The 21,341-nt window shown below is 37.8% G+C and overlaps 1 protein-coding gene across 4 annotated transcripts in view; it reads left to right on the top strand.

Moving 5' to 3' along the window:
• Positions 1-21,341, top strand: part of PTGER3 (prostaglandin E receptor 3) — a 70,556-nt gene that overhangs the window by 36,820 nt on the left and 12,395 nt on the right. Inside the window, exons 2-3 of one of the 4 annotated variants that reach the window (XM_027114077.1) lie at positions 1,982-2,161; positions 19,490-19,919. In XM_027114077.1, coding sequence (XP_026969878.1) covers positions 1,982-2,161; positions 19,490-19,498 — 189 coding nt within the window. In that variant the 3' untranslated portion in view covers positions 19,499-19,919. Of the gene's footprint in view, positions 1-1,981; positions 2,162-8,123; positions 8,918-16,346; positions 16,453-19,489; positions 19,920-21,341 lie in introns of those variants that run through there. The other 3 variants (XM_027114076.1, XM_027114079.1, XM_027114075.1) reach the window with 3 other exon arrangements.

Here is a 21,341-nt window from a genome sequence, read left to right as displayed (position 1 = left end):
TTCATAGCTGGTGAGGATTTGATCAGAGCCGAGATTTAGAACACCGAATCTGTGTAGTGCTGACATCTATTTGCACCATCGGGGTGTCTGTTATCACTATAATTCAGATGAGAGGAGGAGCTGAATGGGGATGAGACTGGAACAAGAGCAAATGGCAGTGCAGAGGACAAGGCAAAAGAAGGATTCGAAGGTGACTCTGACGTGTTGAGCCAGGGTGACTGTGTAAGAAAGAAAGTGCCATTGTTGGGATGGTAGGTTTGTGGGTGTTTGGGATGCCCAGGGATGTTGGGACCCCTTCAATTTGGGATGTGTGACCTGAGGACAGAACATCCAAATAAATGTGAGCCTTAAGAGAGAGACATTTTGGGTTCAGTAGAAATGTACCGTGAGCAACACATACAAATCACATATATAATTTTAAATTTTCTAGTAATGTCGTTTTTTAAAAAGTAACAAGTGAGGCTAATTTTAATAGTGTACTTTATTTAACACACTATATCAAAGATAGTATCATTTCATTAGTCATTACATATTCCAGCATCTCAATTTTCTCCAGCCACGTTTCAAGTGCTTAATAGTCATGTACGTCTAGAAAGACCAGTTTAGGAGCTGGTAATAAAGTCAGCACCTTTCTTTGTTTGCAGGTGTGAACCCACGTTCGGGTTGTTCCTGCTTTTTTTCTGCTGTTACGAACAATGCTGTAATGAACAGTCATATACACAACTTCTGGTGCAGCAGTTAGGGGCAGTGTACTCTTGGGAGTGGGACTTGTGCACAGCAGCAGCAGAGACAGGCCTCACTGTCTTCCCAGGTGGCTGCTGCAGCTCACGCCCCTGCTAGTAGGATGCAAAAGCACCCACATGGCTCCACACCCCAAAGTCACGTTTCATTTTTGTCAAGCTAGTGGGTGTAAAATGGTTTCTTACTCTGTCATAATATTCATTTCTCTGATGATTAATGAGCTTGAATACCTTTCCAGATCCATTTGAATCTTCATTTTGTTCTCTTCTGTGGTAATCACAAATATTTATTCATTCAAATATAAGTATATTTATATTATGTATGTTATAGATGTCATATATTATATTTGTATATGGATCATATATTCATTTACAAATGGTTGTTGAACACCCTCTGCTAAATACTGGTCTAGGTACTGGGAATGAACTAGTGAGGAAAAAATGATATAGTCCCAAATTCTGCCTTCATGGAGTTTACATTCTAGTGTGTGTGCAGTGACCAGGGAGAGACCAAAAAGAGGTAAAATGCTGTCTGACGTATGTCAGTGAACCTGGGTTTAAGTCTGGCTCAGCCATTTTACGTCATTAAACCTTGGTTTCTGCAATTGTAAAAAGGAGATGGCAATAATATTTATCTTCTGTTGTTTATTAAATACATATGAAGAACTTGACACAGTGTCAGGCAAATTGTAAGGATTCGGCAAATGCTAATGACAAGAAGAAGAAGAAGAAGGAGAAGAAGAAGAAGAGGAAGAAGAGGAAGAAAAAGAAAATATAACTACTATTTTCCCCTTTCTTGCTTCTATTTTTTCTTCTAGGTTTTTTTTTTCTTTTTTTCCAGTTACAACTACTGAAGTTTCAGATTACATATGTTTTGTTTTTTTTTGAAGCATTGGCTCTCATTTAGGTGTCAACCTCCTGGTATTTTCTGCAGCAAGACAGACGACTTTGACTAATTTTGAGATGTGTTGTTTTCCAACTTCTTAAATCCCAAGAACCAAGAGCCTGAGTACATGTACTTTTAAAAAATCTGCATCACGTTGAATAGGCAAAAAAGTGGGAAAATCCAGAGGAATATCTTATATAATTCAGGGCTGTGTTCTGTGAGTATAAGTGTTGCTTGAATTGATCATTTCAATCCAATAACCAATTGATTGTTAATTTATGTGCAAAGTACCGTGTAGGGGAGATGCATATGACTTTATTAATCTTTGGAATAATAATTTGTCCCTTTTTCTTAGATAATGATGTTGAAAATGATCTTCAATCATACATCAGTTGAGCACTGCAAGTCGCACACAGAAAAGCAGGAAGAGTGCAGCTTCTTCTTAATAGCTGTTCGCCTGGCTTCACTGAACCAGATCTTGGATCCCTGGGTTTATCTGCTGCTAAGAAAGATCCTTCTTCAAAAGTTTTGCCAGGTAGCAAATGCTGTCTCCAGCTGCTGTAATAATGGAAAGAAAGTACAGACGATCTCACTATCCAATGAAATAACACAGACAGAGGCATGAAAGAGAACTCTTAATCAACTTGCATGTTCACAGCTTTTGGCAACAAATAGCCCTAAACCTTACTGTGAATTTAGGCATATCTGGCATGCCACTGTTTATGCGTTGAAGTAGAATTTTTGATATAAGGCTAAATGGTCTCAGAAGCATAGATAATCCCCTATGTGCCAGAAGTATTCAAACACAAACAAAGGAAAATAGATTAATAATAGTCTAGTGTTTGGGGGACTCTGTCATTTGTAGCTGAATATGTGATTATTTATTAGGTGAAGACTATTTCTTCTATATAAATTATCTTGGTCTGTGATGGGGGTGGGATGGGAATAGTTAATATTCTAGTATTCTGAATACATGGGGAATTTAACGCACAGATCGTTGAAGACAAGGTTTGTTTTTGCTCAAAACCTTGGCCTTCTGCTTTCTCTTTTACTCTCTCTTTCTCTCTGTGTCACTCTTATTCCCCTTACATTTTTTTAAAAAGTTGAGTTAGGAGTAAAAAAACATCTATAATGTATCCACAAGTGTTCATTGGTACTGATGTTATTTAAATACTGCTCAATTTGTAAATTAGCTGCTAACCTTAAAAAGTTTAAGTTTTGGTTGGGTTGGTAATTAGGTTTATTCATTATCTGAATAAGAGTCAGTTCCATTTATTTCAAAAATGACAGAGTTTGTGACCATCCAAATTGCTAAATGTTCTTCCTTTTGATTACATTTTTAATTCCTACAAGCCTGCAGAAGATTCGTAAAACTGTACTTGGGAGTCAGTGAAGTGATTTTTCAAAATGCTATTTAAGGACTGATTTGAGCACTAAATATAGGTACTCTGGCTAATTATCTTCCCTGATTTTCCACCAAAAGTATTCTCTTCAGTATTTTGGGTATTTAAATACTAACTCTGATTCTAACACCAGTAAATATTTTGAAGCTTCCATAAAGACTTTCCATAGTTTGGCCTATTTATAGGATTAGGAAATTAATAATATTGATCCCTCACAGCACTTTCTCTGCCCTCTTCTCAAAGTAGCTCTATCTAAATATTTATTCTTAAAATGTTTCTCTCAGGGTCTACATGTGTACAAACCTTGATAGCTAAGCTTGATATCTTTTTGGCACAAGTAGGTCACTACGTTAAGTTTTGAGAATTACACTTAAACAGAAGATTTCCCCAACAAACACAACAATCTTTCAAATCAGACCTACATAATATGTTCTTCATACTCTTTAGAGCATTCATTTTGCAGACTTACTAACATTTTCTCATGAAGATTTTAATTTGTTTTTTCCTTTATTGCTTTCCTAGTTTTAAGAAACTTGAGATTTATTTATACTCCTTTATAGTAACTACATTTGTGTTTGTGTTCAGTAAGCATTTGGGGAAGAATTAATTTTAAGAGGTGCAAAATATCTATTAGATTAATAAGTACACCACTCTAAGTCAATCAGGAGGAATCAATTTAAATGACCATGTCAAATTGAGTGAGACAGCAAGATCTGCTGGGAGCAGAAATAGAGACACAGATGTAGAGAACAAATGTATAGACACCAAGGGGGGAAAGTGGTGGAGATGCGGGGTTGGTGGTGGGATGAACTGGGAGATTGGGATTGACATATATACACCAATATGTATAAAACAGATAACTAATAAGAACCAGCTGTATAAAAAAATAAATGAATAAATATAATTCAAAAATTCAAATAAAAGAAAAAAATCTTCTGGGAGCACTTTTGTAACTCATGATCATTCCACTAGTCTAGGTTTTGGAAAAAATGATGATAAATAACCTATACTAAAACCCCATTATAAAATCTCTCTATGCCATAGAATTGGATTATCCTACAGGTCACCTCATGGAGGATGAAAGAAAACTACATACTTTTTTTTTCAGGAAAAAAGTGCACTTAAATGATCTTATAGTGAAGAGGTTTTACCTCTTGAGTGGTCCTCAGACCCTAGGTTTAGATATACACATAGTATAGATCCAAGTGGTATGAGCTTGATTGGGTTATCTCTTCCAGCACCTAGTACAGCACTTGGAATATAGAAAGTGTTCAATAACTGTTTGCTCAGAGAATGAATGAATCATTATCTGCCAAAACCAAGTGCACATTGGTGGGGTCCCAAGATATGGTTGAAGCGCTTCATGCCGTTACAGACCATCAAGCTGATAAAGTGAATGATCTCTGCTTGTTTAATTACAGAAACACAAATTTATCTTCAGATGTGCAGTGTCATATTGCTGCATAACAAAGAGCGTTATTTGTATTAATAATTTAAGAGACTGCTACTCCCAAGTGGTAATTGAGATTATTGTCAAAGAAATAGCACTTTTCATCAAACCACAGAAATGCATAAAGACAAAACAGCCTAAAACTCATGCTTAACTACAAAACAAATTCCTGCCCAGGGATACATGGTAGTTGTGGATGATGGCAGTTTTTGAACAAGCTTGAAAAGGAATCTAAAAAAAAAAAAAAAAAAGGTTCTGAAGAACCTAGGGTCAGGACAGGAATAAAGACGCAGACGAGGACACGGGGAGGGGGAAGGGTAAGCTGGGATGAAGTGAGAGAGTGGCATGGACATACATACACTACCAAATGTAAAATAGATAGCTAGTGGGAAGCAGCTGCATAGCACAGGGAGATCAGCTCAGTGCTTTGTGAACACCTAGAGGGGTAGGATAGGGAGGATGGGAGGGAGACACAAGAGGGAGGGGATATGGGGACATATGTATGCATATGGCTGATTCACTCTGTTGTACAACAGAAAGTAACACAACATTGTAAAGCAATTATATTCTAATAAAGATGTTTAAAAAAAGAAGAATTAATGAATAGGTAAATAATTGAAACAAGTAATTCTGGAAGAAAGATCTGGACATAAGAGGCTATCTTTTTAGTAGAGACTTTAAAATATAATATTATTGTCAAAAAAAAAAAGGAGATGGAAAAGGAAGAATTATGTAAACAGCATGTGAGTTTTGTTATGTAGGCAGCCATTTGTTAGTACATGGAAAACCTGATAAGAAATATAAGTCCTAAATGATATCAGTCTTTGGATGATAGCTGAAGTTAGATCTCAGAGATGTTGTTCAGAGGCCCTAGATGTGGTTAGGAAGTAAACATCTAAAGTCACTGCAGAAGAGTATGTCAGTTTCCACATTTAAGTTCATTGGCCTTTAAATTCACTCGCATATACTTAGTTTATTCATGCATATATCTGAGCAGGAAAAAAATGCATGCATAAATTATGAGAATTACAAAACTTCTCAGTATTGGTTAAAAAAAAATAGAGACCTAGGAAACTAAATAGAAAGTAGTGAGTGAACGCAGTGTAGAAATATATGTAATGTCAGCTGTCGTAGATTTTACGAAACAGTTTTGATTTTCCAAACAGTGAATTTATACCGCTATGTTGTGTCACAGAAGAGAATGATGACACGTCAACCAATTAGAACAGTTTACTTTTCAAATAAAATAAGTATGGTGGATATCTTTAAAATATTTTAAATTGAAGAAACAAAATGTGTTATCGCAAGATTTATCAAATTTACCTAATGCTATATATGAAGTTATTAAATGATTGTCAATTTTAAAGTGCACATATATACTGAACACTTCTTTATTATATAAAAGACCTTTTGACCATGTTATGGAATAAAATTGTGGAAGCTCATGTAAAAGTTAACTATAAAAGACCCTGTAACCACACTGGCATTGAGTAATAGACAAACTAAAAACTTTGACAAAACAGTATTTTAATAAGGTGGACAACCTGTGGCAATATTCTAATATTAAATTTTCAAGAATTAGGAATTTTATTTATTTAATACTTTATATGTCTTTGTTGGTTTTGACCCCAGATTAGTGATCTGCTTTCAGTCTTCCCCATGTCAGTTATCATAGTTCTTTGTATTGGGATTAAGTCAGCTACAGAAAATAGAAAAATTTTGTTTTATGAAATTTTAGGCACATATATTACCCATTTATTCTCATATTTTAACCCCAAAGCTTCTCTTGAAATATACAGATTACTAGAAGATGAGTGACACAGAGAGACTTTATTACTACAGAGAGTATTTATTACTACAAACATATAAAAAGCTTAGTATGGAATAATTAAAATGTCCATGATTTACCTCTGTAAAAATTTAGGTCACCAACCATGCCCAATCTTCATAACTACTTGTTTATTGCTAGCTTTGTGATTGTGTTATGTCTCAAATCTGCAAAAATTGAGGTCTAAATAAATGAAAAGAATTGTTCAATGAATGAGATTATAACATTTTTTAAATGAAGAGTAATATTGTGGCTAAATCGACAGAACTGTTTTCTGAGTTGCAATACAATGCTAATAAGAGGTGACATAATCTGTGATGTTTCCTAACATAGGTTATGATAGAGTCTATTTACAAAATTGGAAATCAGTCTAAAACTCACATGCAGATTTGTTAAGAAGCTGCTATCTGTTCAGAATTCTAAGACTACTGACAGGTGGTGATTACGTATGAAGCATGAAACAGAGAATTAGGGAAAATTCAAAAATTAAACTCCATTATACTGGTATCATTAATATAGTTACTAATTACATGTAAAAGTTCATTTCCCCTAGATTTCTCTCATGCAAAAGGTTTCAATTTTATAATGATTCATGTTGTAGTTATTAAGTAAAATTTTTCACATGCCTTCCCTGAATGCCGTTTTTGGATTGAGTCCACCTATAAAACTGAAGAAAGTAAAAAGAGTAGTACCGGGTGACTTTGTTCTCAAAGTGACAAAGGGAAAACTGAAACTATACATATTTATGAAAGACTTCAACAAGTCTAGAAGTGAGGCATTTTTTTTTTCTAAAAGAGGTCGACAATTATTTTTTTGTACGCGGGCCTCTCACCGCTGTGTCCTCTCCCTCTGCGGAGCACAGGCTCCAGACGCGCAGGCTCAGCGGCCACGGCTCACGGGCCCAGCCGCTCCACGGCATGTGGGATCCTCCCAGACCAGGGCACGAACCTGTGACCCCTGCATCGGTAGGCGGACTCCCAACCACTGCGCCACCAGGGAAGCCCGCATATAGTCTCTATTTTATAATTCCTAAAGTGAGGATTCTATTTAAAGGCTTATAATTTATACAAGTTGAGTTGTAAACCATTACATTATGATACCACAAGACACGTACATTTTGATTCTCTAGAAATGCAGTTCAATCAGACATATACCACATTTATTCATATATAAATCACACTATCTATTGAGAATGAAAATTATTTTATTTTCAGAAGTTTTACATCAATCTATTTCAAAGCATAACTCAAATATCCACTGGAATGCTTATTTCCTCATTAGGAACAAGACTGTTTCCCCAGTGCCCTTGCCTCCAGCCTGTTTTTCCATTTTCTCACGGAGAAAAAGTAACAGAAATATTTACTGTGGTGAAGCTGGGATTGTTTTTAAGAGAGAGAATGGTTTCACATTTCTAATGTGCTAATGTCCTAATATATGAAACATCTGAGTCTGCTTTTTAATATCTGCTTTGATGAAATAATTTTATTATGGGAGTAAAGATAAGAAGGAAAGAGGTTACCATCAGATACAAGTTAGCCTTTTCAGGCTTTTTGAGCATTTTAGAGATGATAGCACTTCTAAATTTTTTTAGAGAAGATCTTAAATCCTTTTGTTAACTGTTTTAGAATTAGAATATTTTGACTTTTTAATTAAAGTGAATCAGATATCTAGCCAAAAGCTAGCTAATCACCAGACTTTAATAGTTATTTGAAAATAGTTTCTTTCTATGGTTTTCAGTTTCTGTAGAAATCAAAGCTGTAATGTTCAGCAGGAGAAAATGTGTATGACTTACTGATGGACTTCAATGTTCTTTCAGCTTTTGAAACGACACTCATATGGAACAGGCACGGAGGGTGGGACAGAGAACAAAGAGAAAGAGGTGAAGGAAAACCTGTGTATTTCTAATTTGTCAAGATTCTTCATCCTTTTAGGCCATTTCACAGAAGCAAGGAGAGGAAGAGGCCACATTTATCTTTTCATAATTGAGCATCAGTAGGACAAAGTGAGGAGTAGCCAGTGTTCTTTTCTGTAAGAGTGAATGTTAAATTCACTCAACTCATCACTGACTGCTAAACTCTTTTTCTTCCCAATCTTCCTGCATATATATGAAATATCTTACCTTCTCCCTCTTCTTTAACCAAACAATTTTGTACAAATAGCATAAAGTTGAACATTTCTTTAAGGAAACAAATTAAAAATAGGCACTGATTATTTTGATCTGTTTACAACAAATGAATATATTATTTTCAAAATGTATCTAAGTAAGAATTGAAATCATTGGCACTTCAATCAATCATGTAAAACTCAGTATAGAAAGTGTACATTTCTCCACCTCTCCTACTCAGCACCCCATCCCTACACACTTGGTTAAATGGGAATGTATACTGTTGTCACCTTTATGTAGTTAGTTATCTTAAGTGTATTTAAACATATCTTCCAGTATGTTTTAAAGGGTAGTCTTCAATATGGTGGAGACGAAAAATAAAAGAGACTATGAAAAGTACATCAGAATTTTGACGGCATTCTAGTCAGAGCCAGTCTGTGTACTTAACAAATGTACGTTATTTATGTTGTGCGTGTCAATGGAAAATAAAGTCGAATATTCTGAAATGTCCCTGTCTTTCTTTCCTGATGCCAACTCATGTCAGGAATGTTTTACTTATAATCACATTAAGCATTTTGCTAAAATCCTATTTGATGTGCTTTGCCAAGATAACAGCACAATGTAATGCAATAGCATCATCCTATCTGTAACATTTAAATCATTTTGTTTTATATTCCATAATAACATATAGTACAAATTATCACTGATGTGCTATAAACTTGAGAGGTGCTTTTCAATATGATACCTAGTCATGTTATAATCTCAGAATTTTTGTTTTTAATACAAAAGCACATTTATAAATTATTCTAAACTTAGTTCTACTTTCTTGTGGATTTGAGTATAATCTACAGGCAGCCAACATGAGAATTGCCCTTGTTTATAGTCAGCTCCTTCAGCAGACTTGTACCTGTGTATTGGTGTGAGCTGATTACTGGTAGAGATGTGTTGGGCTACCCAACTACCCTATTCCATGTGCTTATTTAGCTCAACTCTACTTCTTCCTCCCTCAGTGATGGGAGAAGTTCTGTAGAACATAGACTGCAAAGCCAAGCTCATTATAAGTAACACGCCGAGCTCGCCCTCCTTCCTCCTAAGAAAAGGCATTTAGGGAGAGTTCTGCTGTAAACCGCTGACCAAATCTTTTTTTTTTTTTTTTGGCTCCACTGGGTCTTTATTGCTGCGCACGGGCTCTTTGTTGTTGTGGTACGTGGACTTCTCTAGTTGTGGCGCACAGGCTGCAGTGCGCACGGCCTCAGTAGTCTGAATAGTTGCGGCACACTGGCTTAGTTGCCCCATGGCATGTGGGATCTTAGTTCCCCAACCAAGGATCAGACCCACATCCCCTGCATTGGAAGGTGGATTCTTAACCACTGGACCACCAGGGAAGCCCCCGACCAGATCTTATGATCTCTACAGTCTTGTAGCATTTGAGGTAAACATCATTATGGCTATCTTCCGGTACACCAAGAATTTCCACTACAACGCTGATGAACCTACATGCCATGGAATGACATTGCCCAGTTTCATGTTCTCAGAGGACAAGGAGTCAGGCATCTTTAGATATCTTGGAGGTTGTTGTACTCACCTAAAAGTCTTGAGTAAACCTATTTTGGAGGAAGGTGCTCAGAATCCAAGCCAGTCCTCCAGAGTTGTTCTTTTCTTCAACATATATTTGTTGTGTACCAATTATGGCCTAAGCATTCTGGTAGGCACTAAGACACAGGGATTTAAAAAACAAACAAAAATACCCAGCTTTCAATGAATTTATAATCTAGTAGGGGAATAGCAAATCATTTGAACAGAGCTGCTATTGGGGTAAGCCTATGGTAATGAAAGCATATGGGGGAGGTGATGCTGAAATAAGAAATAGTTTCCTGTAGGAGTTGACATTTAATCTGCATTTTGGAGAAAGGAGTTGCTATTAACCAGGAAGGTGGAGGCACATTTTAAGATATTTTTTCACTCCACTCTGCCCAAAGCAGTACAATTTCCAAGGCATTCAAACTGACTAAATTCTAGTGGCCCTGTAAAAAGTGTGGGTCTGAATCGTGCATACCTCTGTAATCTCACAGAGTGGGGAAAAGTGACTTGGCCTTAGGGCAGGATTTCTGAAACATGGAACTCTTTTCGTTTTTTGTTTTTTTGGGGTTTTTTGCGGTACGCGGGCCTCTCACTGCTGTGGCCTCTCCCGTTGCGGAGCAACAGGCTCCAGATGCGCAGGTTCAGCGGCCATGGCTCACGGGCCCAGCCGCTCCGCGGCATGTGGGATCCTCCCGGACCGGGGCACGAACCTGCGTCCCCCGCATCGGCAGGCGGACTCTCAACCACTGCGCCACCAGGGAAGCCCTGAACCATGGAACTCTTGACACATTGGGGCAGATAATTCTTTGTTGTGGGGTGTTGTCCTGTACATTGTAAGCTGTTTAGCAGCTACCCTGGCCTCTACTCACTGGATGCCAGTAATATCGCCCTAGTTGTGACAATCAAAAATGTCCCCAGACATTGCCAAACGCAGCATGGAGGACATATTGGCCCCTAGTTGGGACCCTCTGCCTTAGGGCAAGGGCCATGGCCTCTAAGAGGAAGCTATGTGTGAGGGTTTTCAGGACAAGGCCATCTGTGGGATCTTGGTCCTGACAGGCACCATTCTGGCATTTCTCAAGGAAGCAGGCATTAAAATGCCAGTTTGTGTCTGACTGCACAAAAATGTGGCACTACCACTACAGCAGTGCCCTGATCACCGTGGGCCCTGATCCACTTCCGTAATCACATAAACCTATTCACAGACAAAGAGGTACAATTTCTTAGAAAGTATCCTCTTTCTATTGATGCCTCCAATCCCTATTTTGTTCTTGATAAGAGGCCCTAGGGTTATATGTCTCTCAAAGGGATATCTAAAGATGGTCCATTTCTCTCAGGACCTCGAAAATCTGTTATAATTCCTCTTAATTAAGTTCACATTTCCAGGCAAGGTGCGTTAGTAAGAGAGAACTAATTTACCAAATTCTGTCTTTAATGGAATTTTTGCATGTCTGATCTGTGTTACAGAGTTGTAAGAGCTTTATTTAATCTGAGACATAATCTTTATCAAAGAGCAGTCAAATCTGGGGCAAATGTCTCTTTATCAGCCTGTGCCTTTCTGAGTTTGTGCCAGTCTGCAGTACCTCAGGTATAGAGCTATTACCATACATTTTGCTGACAGAGTTCAAGTCATGATCTCTATAACTGACATTTAAACTCTAGTTGGCATGAAATGGGAATTTGAAAAACTTAAACCACAAATCTGACCCAAAATTAAAATGAAAACAAAGGTACTCATTAGTTTACTGTAAATTTCTGAGGCAAAGTAGGGAAGGTCTATGGATAATCAGTGCTTATGCCTAATATTATTATGCAATCCTTTAAAAAGAAGTCTTTGAATATAACATGCAAGGTTGTTTGAATTCAATTTTGAAAAGAACATTGGAAGAAAATAATTCTGAAACCATTACAACCCATTGAGGCCTTTTAAAATTAGATTTAACTAGAAGTACCCAGTGGAACACTGGTTCTTAAACACTGTGGGGTCAGAGACCCCTCTGATAATCTGGTGAAAGTTTTGGATCCCCTTCTCACAAAAAGCACAGAGAATTTTTTTTTACAGTGTCAGAGATTGTGCAGTCCTCCTAAAGTCTGTCTACAGATGTCTTGGAAATTTATACACACAGGTTAAGAATTCTCAATGTGAGAAAATCTTTGTGATTCAAGGAACCTCACAAGTGTCCATGTTTGGTTTGAAAATTAAAATCGAAAACTGCAGCTAAATCAACATAATTACTTCCCTGTGAATGCCAAAATTCCTTGACATCTCATGTCAAGGAATGACATGCCCATAATAGTCAATCAGCATAATGCCCATAATAGTAAATGAACATAATGGGGGTAGAATTATTAAAAGCAACTACAATCATTTTTTTTTTTTTTTTTTTTGCGGTACGCGGGCCTCTCACTGTTGTGGCCTCTCCCGTTGCAGAGCACAGGCTCCGGACGCGCAGGCTCAGCGGCCATGGCTCACGGGCCCAGCCGCTCCACGGCATGTGGGATCTTCCCGGACTGGGGCACGAACCCGTGTCCCCTGCATCGGCAGGCGGACTCTCAACCACTGCACCACCAGGGAAGCCCAAAACTGCAATCATTTTTTAAAATTGCCATCATGTGGGGAAAAGAAACAACACCATCCCAAACAGAAGAGGAGCAATATAGGTTACTTGCCAAAAACAGGTTGAAAAATGAAAGGACCATTTTTTGGAAAAGAATTACAAGTTATCCAATGACACATTTGCCTTACACAGAGTTTTAGTTTTGCCTTGTGTTGATCCAGCAAGAGAGATTTAAAACCAACTATTAAAAAAAAAATCAGTTAAAATAAATATCACCTCACCTGAAAAATGCAATCTCTAAAATGGTTAGAATCTAACTTCCAGTTATTTTCTGTTACGTGAGTTTATGTTATGTTATGTATATGGATAAATATATTTTTACACTTCTGCCTGTACTATAGTTTTGTGTTGCTATTTAGAATGAAAGCAACAAGGAGGACCTATTGATTGAAACTTTCAGTAAAATGCAAGGCATACACTTGCAGACCTTACAAATGTAAAATTAATGATGCTTTAAGCCAATGCTTGAAGCTATTAGTGGAATGCAGTATTGATGTTTATAGTTTGCACTTCTCTAGAGGGAAACATCTGGAGCAATTAATGACATTTATCTTTGCATTTTTCTTGCCTTATTGAGGAAAAAAGTGCCATCTTAGAGCACTGAAATATTTATATTTTGGAAACCCTACACTTTGATACCAGAGCATCCTACATTCTGGATGTGTGTATGTGAATTGGACAGCTGTACATAGTATGCATGAAATTGCAAGTTGATTTTCATAAGTCAGTGGTTTGGAGTCTTCTCCTTAGAAGATCCATGAAAAGCCATTTTTAGAGGAAGAACAATTGCTCTTTGTTACTTATTTTCAACATTCCTTGACCATTAAATTTTTTTGTTGTTGTTGCCTGGCCTCTTTATTTTAAGAATTGCAATGACAGAATTAATATTTACTTGAAAAATTTTGGAGAAATAATATTCATTTATTGCCAAGCTCTGAAGGGGAACTGCTACCTTAAATGTTTTGCAGCCCTAGTTAGACATGCATGGCTCCTCTCCTTATGACAGATTTTCTCCCACCATAGCCATTTTGCATATTTCTGCTACTATCCCTTCAACAGAATTGTCATTGAAACCTAAAATAATTCATTTATTAATTTAATTAATTAATATTTGACCACTACTGAGAGATTGCATGTTTAAAGTATTTTAAAGCATTTTTAAAGCAACATCATTTCTCTAAAATGTTCTCTAAATTTTAGTGGGTCATAATGAAAAAGAAAAACTCCCAGTGTTGGACAAGGAGTCAGAACACTTAAGTCTGTTTATCTAATTTGCTATTCAGTGGTTGTTTGCCCTTGACAATTTACTAAACCTCTCTGAACTTGAATTTTCTTATCAGCACAGGATTATTAGGATTAAATAAGAATGAAGATAAGGACACTTTTGAAAGCACTATACAAGTAGGTAATGGTTAATATTATTTTATTATCTGGATCTCATCAATGGAACATTAAATTTAATTATGACTTTTCTCATCTCAAACCACTATAGTACAGTCTGGCTAACTTAGTATTGGGCATTCACCAGAACAGACAAGTGATATTAGAAGTCTAGTTCTGGTCCCACATAGGGAAAGATACATAGCTTTTTTAAGTTTATTTGCTTCATCTGTACAATCAGAGGTTGGTTGATCTATGTGTTATCCTGTAGGTGAAAAAACATGATTTTCCTTTCTCTCTGGAATGTCATGAAGCTCATCTTGTCAGCTAAACACAGACAAGTTTTTCTCTTTTGAATTTTGAAAAACAGCTCATAGGAAATCTCTAGGCGACATGGACAGAAATGCCTATAAAAGGTTTCTGTTCCTTTTCTCCCTAAAAAGAACTTTTAGTTTTCCAGCCTCCTTCTCCTATGAGATTGTCCTCTTACCAGACTGGAGGATCATTGAATTCAGGGGCCATGCCTTCCATTTCTTAAGTTTTTCTGCCTCCTTTCCTTTTCCTCCTCATCCAAACTACCAAATCCTATAATATTGATTGTTAGATGACAGATCTCATTTACTTCTTTATTTTTGGCTCAGGAAATATTACAAAGATTAGATTGTGTAGATTTTCATACACTTGGGCTTATCAATGTGTGTGTGTATGGGATGTCCATTATATCTTAAATGTGTATTTCTTTTCTTCAGTGTTTCATTTTTAATAACAATATTTTATGTTCATGCCTTTAAAAAGTCAAGTGGCACTAAATGTTTATTATGACAGCTGAATGGATAAAGAAGATGTGATACACACGCACACACACACACACACACACACACACACTGGAATACTACTCAGCCATAAAAAAGAATGAAATTTTGCCATTTGCAGCAACATGGATAGACTTGGAAGGCATTATTCTGAGTGAAATAAGTTGGACAGAGAAAGACAAATACTGTCTGATATCACTTATATGTGGAATCTGAAAAATACAACAAACTAGTGAATAAAACAAAAGGGAAGCAGACTCACAGATATAGAGAACAAACTAGTGGTTACTAGTGGGGGGATGGGGGCAATATAGGGTTAGGGGATAAAAAAAGGGTTATGGGATTACATGAAATCATGTATGTGAAACTTTTGAAAATTGTAAAGCACTATAGAATTTAAAGAATCTTTCATTCAGTTATAAAAAGCTAATGATACCCACACTCCTCATTCTAACCCTCCCCCCACCAGCCTGCTCTCCAGCTTTTTTTCAACATTTCTTCTGAAATATACCATCATATTTCTAAATAACATATTTATGTTTTTGTATCCTGCATAATCAACTTTGGACCTTGTAGGCTAATTTTCTATTTTGCTGGATTTAACTCTCTCCTCATGCATTGTCCCATTATGGTTCTAACACAATTTTATTAAATCAGAATTCAGTGTTTGCGTTTTTATGACAATGTAAATATTCTTAACTGCAGAATCAGTAGAACTGTCATCATGTTTCTTTTCTTGGACACATTTTTTTATTTTCTAGAGTTAAAAAATTATCAAGTTAAATTTGCTTAACTTTCTTTGTGCTAATGACCAAATCTTAACAGTTTTCCAAGTGCTCAAACCTATCAGATAATCTGTACCTCCTTTAGAGCCTAAGATTTTTTTTAAAGTTCCTCTTCTATTCAGCCTATTGCCTCTTTTTTATTAGATACCCTGTTTCCTAGATTCCACGTTTTGATGTATTTCTTGAATAATTCACTCTTTTGATCACACTGGCTTTAAAATGGGCTTTTTAATAGAAAAAAAAGTGTTCATGTATATTTAAAATCATTTTCTTTTCTAGGAGTTTGGTTCCAACAATAGTGATAATAACAATAGTGGCAGATATCATTTTATGAGCACCTATATTTTACATATGTTATCAAATTCTCGTGTCAATGCCACAAGGTAGATGTTATTACCACTACTTTCCAGATGAGAAGTCTGAGGCTTGGGGAGGGTAAATCACGTGGCCAAGTCCACAGAGTTAGTGAGAAGTGTTAGCTGCGATTCTCACCTGATTTCAGGTTAGAATGTAATTGCTGTGAATTCACTTAGTGAAGAACTACTACTATGATTATTTTCTGAAGCATCAAGTTTATCTTGGAGAAATCCTCTAAGTCCCCATGAAAGAAAGGCTTTGACTCTGTTCTGATGCCTGGGCATTTTTTCCGCAGCCAGAAATAATCTTGGGCAGCAGTGGGAAGGTGGTTTTTCCAACAGTACTGATTAGATTCAACAAACAAGATTTTCAGCAAAAATGTAGTCCTTATGTCCAATCTAGGCGTGTGCACACTACTGAGAACATTCAGACCTTCCCTGTTGGATGCAGAGCCGCTTCTGCAGTGGAGAGAATATCACCACTGGCAGCAGATGGCTGCACAAAAAGAGGGCACTTCCGCTTGCTGCCCAGGCCTGTGAGTTTTGCTAAAAACTAAGAGCTTATCATGATCTGGGTTACTAAGTATGCATCTTTTTCAGTCCTTTTTTTTGTTTCTTTTTTTGTTTTTCCTTTCATACTTTCTCTCCTGTTTGTAAGGTAACTTAGGATCGGGCTTAATGAGAAGGTGTTTTTGCTTCCTAATGACACAGGGACTCCTGGGAGAATTTGTAAAATTCAGGACCGGCCAGAGGGAGAGCCGGTCATTTGTCTGCAGTGAAACCATTCTGTTTATCACCTCCTCCTGTTTTATTTTGAAATTTGCTCTAGCTTCTTCCTGCAAAATACAATGCAGTTTCAGAGCGGAGCATATTTTATCTTTGAGAAACAGAAAAGCTGTCCCCAGTTTTTGAGTCTTTCTTCCCTTGTTGCTAGCAAGCAAAATCTATTTGGTATATTTGACATTTTATCCCTTTACCAGTTTTCTCTTCAACTGGCTGCTCTGTTTTCTTCAGAACTGGTCAGGCTGATTAGAACAGTGCAGAACATTTTGCTCAAGGGAATAAAATCTCAGCATCTCCAAAACTTGAATTCTATGTTTTCAGATGAATGCAAATGGCAACGCACCTATAGCAGTTTAACTTGAAAAATCGAAAAAAATCAGTGCATCTTGGAATTTATCTTTGGTCTAATTTTGCACATTATCTCTATTATTTCAATTGCAACAATAGTCAGCAATTCTCAGGCATCTCAGGGGTCGATTAGCATCTATTCAGAACGGGCTTAACCCAATTACACGTAAACCTTTATTAAAATATATATTTTTTATTTTTTATTATTTTATTATTTTTTATTAGTCATCTCAGCACTGTTTCAGCTTCCTTCTTGATCTCCCTTATAATGCCTTAAACTGGAAAACAAAGCCCATAGTCACAGATTTAAAAGGTGGTCACTATATTTATTTGGTGCTATTTGCATTTTTTTAGCTCTTGGAGTCTCTACTTTTGCTAAAGGCTAAGGTGATAATTGTACAGTCTAAACTTAGTTATTTTTTAAATGTCTTTAAAAATCTTCTATACAGAACAAAACTTCCTTACAAGTCTATGTTCTCTGCTGGCTGGGTCAGGGGCTGGGAGGTGGAACAGTAGAGGGTAGGTTCTTAAACTTACAGTTGAAGGTATGTTGTCCATCTGTTTTCTCAGTTTGCATTAACTCAGTCTCTTTGAGCGATGTGTTCTTTCTTCATGGTTTCTCCCAGCTCCTTCTTTCCTTAGCCAAGATGGCATCTGTGTGAAGGAATAAACTTATATTCCCTCATGGCAATGGGGGCAGATAGAGAGGCAGCTTGTCCACACAGAGGACCTGGTTCTGTCCGCTGGGTCCTCCCTACCCTCTCTAGAGTTGATTTTGGTCTTCCTGGTTGCTGGGTAGCTGCTGGCATCCCCCGTTGATTCAGGGCTGCTGAAGCCTGTGAACTATTTCCTTAGCACACTTGAGCCCTGTGGTCCTACTTTGCTGACTCGGCCCTATTGCTGTCTCACCGGCACAGCAGATCCTCAAGGCTCTGCCACTTCCTTCCTCTGGAAACTGCTTTGGGCTGTCCAACCCATAGGAACTGCTATCTCTGCCAGGGTGTCACTCTGGTCCTGAACATAGCAGCTCCATGGCAGCTCTTCTGGCGCTTAGCTTTCTTCTCTTTTCCATGAACCCCAGGGAGACTCTGGGGGACCTTCTCTACCATGTGAGGGCTGGGGACACCCAGACAATCATCATGGCCTCTCTCTGCTATTCCCCTTCCCCAGAAGTATCCATACATATGTGCCAGGGCACACTCTGAGACTGTGTCCTCAAAGACTTGTAACCATCCCTTCTTTCTACTTGAGGTTTCTATTCTTTTGTCACCCTCCCACTTGTGGGGTTTGATGCTGAGGCAGTTGTGGTGGAGAAGTAAAGACATCTCTCCTGCTTCTCTTCCTATATCATCCCCACCTCCTAGCACTAGAAAGGCTTTTGACTGCCTCCATGCCATTTCCTCCTTCTTAAATTGGTCTCATTTGCCTGGGACTATGATGATGGAACGGTTCCCATGGCTGTGGGGAGGAAATGGGAAACAATACTTTTACTGATCCAAAAAATAATTAGGAGGTATTTAAAGCTTCAAAGAATATTGTTGTTGTTTCCTCAAAATACTTCCCCTATTTTTCTGAACTGCACAACTTCTTTTTTTCCCACCTTTGAAAAAATAAGTTTAAAAAATATTTTCCCTTTCAATTGGCGAGTAGGTTGTGAGTTCCTAGGTTACCTTTATTTTCTCAGTAATTTTGAAAAGTTAAAATAATTTTGTTATTTTGATCAATCTAAATAATGTTATTATTTAAATGAATTAGCAACATAACAGATAGCTACAATAGCTAGGCCATACAGTACTGTATACCCAGTAACAACAAGTTTTCATTATTCAAACCGACAGTTATGGACATTAATAGGCCTCTGGCCAGCTCAAGTTCTCCATGACAATAAATCCCTGCAGGCCAGGATTTTTCAGGAACCAAGCTCAGATTAAAGTCTATGTCTGGGTATAGGGCTATATCCTCCTGGTTCTGAGAACCAGAAAATTCCAGATGTGGAACAAACCAACCAAATTCAGTGAATCAGAGAGCAGCAAGGATGGTGTAGGAAAGGGTTAGTCTCTAGTCTACTATCTTGTTGATGCCAATCAATTGTTCTTCCTTTTGCATGGTTTACCTTTATAGACCTGGGGAGTGCATACAAGATAAGGCAGGTTGTGAATTTGACCAGGTGTGCATGGTTATCACCAAGCTTAAAGAAAAAAAATCTCCCTTATACATACATAGTGCATCATAAGTCAGCCAGCAAATACTAACTAGTGCCACTCTGTGTCATACATCATGCTGGGCTCTTTGGAGTTAGTTAGAGAGTATTTTATAGTACAGGCCCTGCTTTTAAAGAACTAGGATCTTAATGAAAAGATCATGCATGCATTCATTCACTCAGCAAATATTTATTGAGTTCATCCTTTGTTCCAGGCGTTGTGATATGTGGGCATGATGCAGAAACAAAATAGATGTGAACCCTGCTTCCATGGAACTTACAATCAGGAGATACTTATACTTCTAAGTGACTTTGGCTATGTCCGAATAACCCCAATTCTAGCCAAATGGTAGGAAGAATGTTGCAGCCCACTCACAACTGATGTTCCCAAAGTGGGAGGCCAGGTGTAAGACTGTAATAATTTATCTAACAGCTCTGTGTGATTATACATATTGCTGTAAATGTACCTGGTAGAATAATCTCACTGAGGAAAAGTTCCTCCTGAGTTGGTACCAGAGGCAGATATATGGTTAAGCTAATGAAGCTCAGGCCTCAAAGCCCCTCATTTCACAGGCCTTTTCCGAGGTCTGGTTTTATATTCATTTCATTAAAGAAAGTTGTATATTCTTCAGGTTCTGCAAGCCTGGATCCAGTTCTGTCTGGTATGGTACCCAGGTATGCATGGAGAAAGTGGGATTTGACCTAGCTCTTGAAAGAAAAGTAGGCTTTGCATATTCCCCCAAAGAATGAGAGCCCAACATATATACAATGGAATATTACTCAGCCATAAAAAGAAACAAAATTGAGTTATTTGCAGTGAGGTGGATGGACCTAGAAACTGTCATACAGAGTGAGGTAAGTCAGAAAGAGAAAAACAAATACCATGTGCTAACACATATATATGGAATCTAAAAAAAAAAAAACAATGGTTCTGAAGGACCTAAGGGCAGGACAGGAATAAAGATGCAGACCTAGAGAATGGACTTGAGGACACAGGGAGGGAGAAGGGTAAGCTGGGACGAAGTGAGAGAGTGGCATGGACATATATACACTACCAAACATAAAATAGATAGCTAGTGGGAAGCAGCTGCATAGCACAGGGAGATCAGCTCGGTGCTCTGTGACCACCTAGAGAGGTGGGATAGGGAGGGGAGGTGGGATAGGGAGGGAGGGTGGGAGGGAGATGCAAGAGGGAGGAGATATGGGGATATATGTATACGTACAGCTGATTCACTTTGTTATAAAGCAGAAACTAACATCACTGTAAAGCAATTATATCCAATAAAGATGTTAAAAAAAAAAAAAAAGAGGGCTTCCCTTGTGGCTCAGTGGTTGAGAGTCTGCCTGCCGATGCAGGGGACACGGGTTCGTGCCCCGGTCCGGGAAGATCCCACATGCTGCGGAGCGGCTAGGCCCGTGAGCCATGGCCACTGAGCCTGCACGTCCAGAGACTGTGCTCCGCAACGGGAGAGGCCACAACAGTGAGAGGCTCGCGTACCGCAAAAAAAAAAAAAAAAAAAAAAAACCCCAAACGCCCCAAAAAAAAAAAAAAAAAAATTAAAAAAAAAAAAGAATGGGAGCCCATTCAGGATGAGGAGAATTGTAGGGACAGTGTACAGGGTGAATTGGAGGGCAGTGAGTTGATTGATGGGCAGTAAGAATTGCTAAAGTAGGGATCCAATTACCAACTCATCAACTAAGGTGTCTGCAATGGCCAATGTTGTTATTTAGTCTCTTTGCGATGTAAGAAATGGAGCACCACTCAGGTTAGCTCAAGCAGGGGAGGTTTATTATAATGGAATATCATGGCCTGGAGTTGGAGGATCCAGAGAATCAACTGTTGGAATAAATGAGCTAATCCTCCAGCATCATTGGACCTAGCTATTTTCTACCTGTTTGATCGTGTTTCCATTACCAACTGCCAAGTCTTTCTCTCCACTGTCAATATAATTTCTTAACTTTATAATTTTTCTTTACTTACAATATCTGCTTCCTCATGGCACTGGTCCTGCTGCTAACTGCCTTATCTTTTCAACATTTTCAAATTCAGATTCTCAAGAGAGGAAA

The sequence above is a fragment of the Aethalodelphis obliquidens genome, unplaced genomic scaffold (assembly GCF_003676395.1).
Source record: "Aethalodelphis obliquidens isolate GAN/ISIS:26980383/991018 unplaced genomic scaffold, ASM367639v1 scaffold13, whole genome shotgun sequence".
In the NCBI taxonomy this organism is placed as follows: Eukaryota; Metazoa; Chordata; class Mammalia; order Artiodactyla; family Delphinidae; genus Aethalodelphis; species Aethalodelphis obliquidens.
This window is presented reverse-complemented; position numbering and strand designations above follow the sequence as displayed.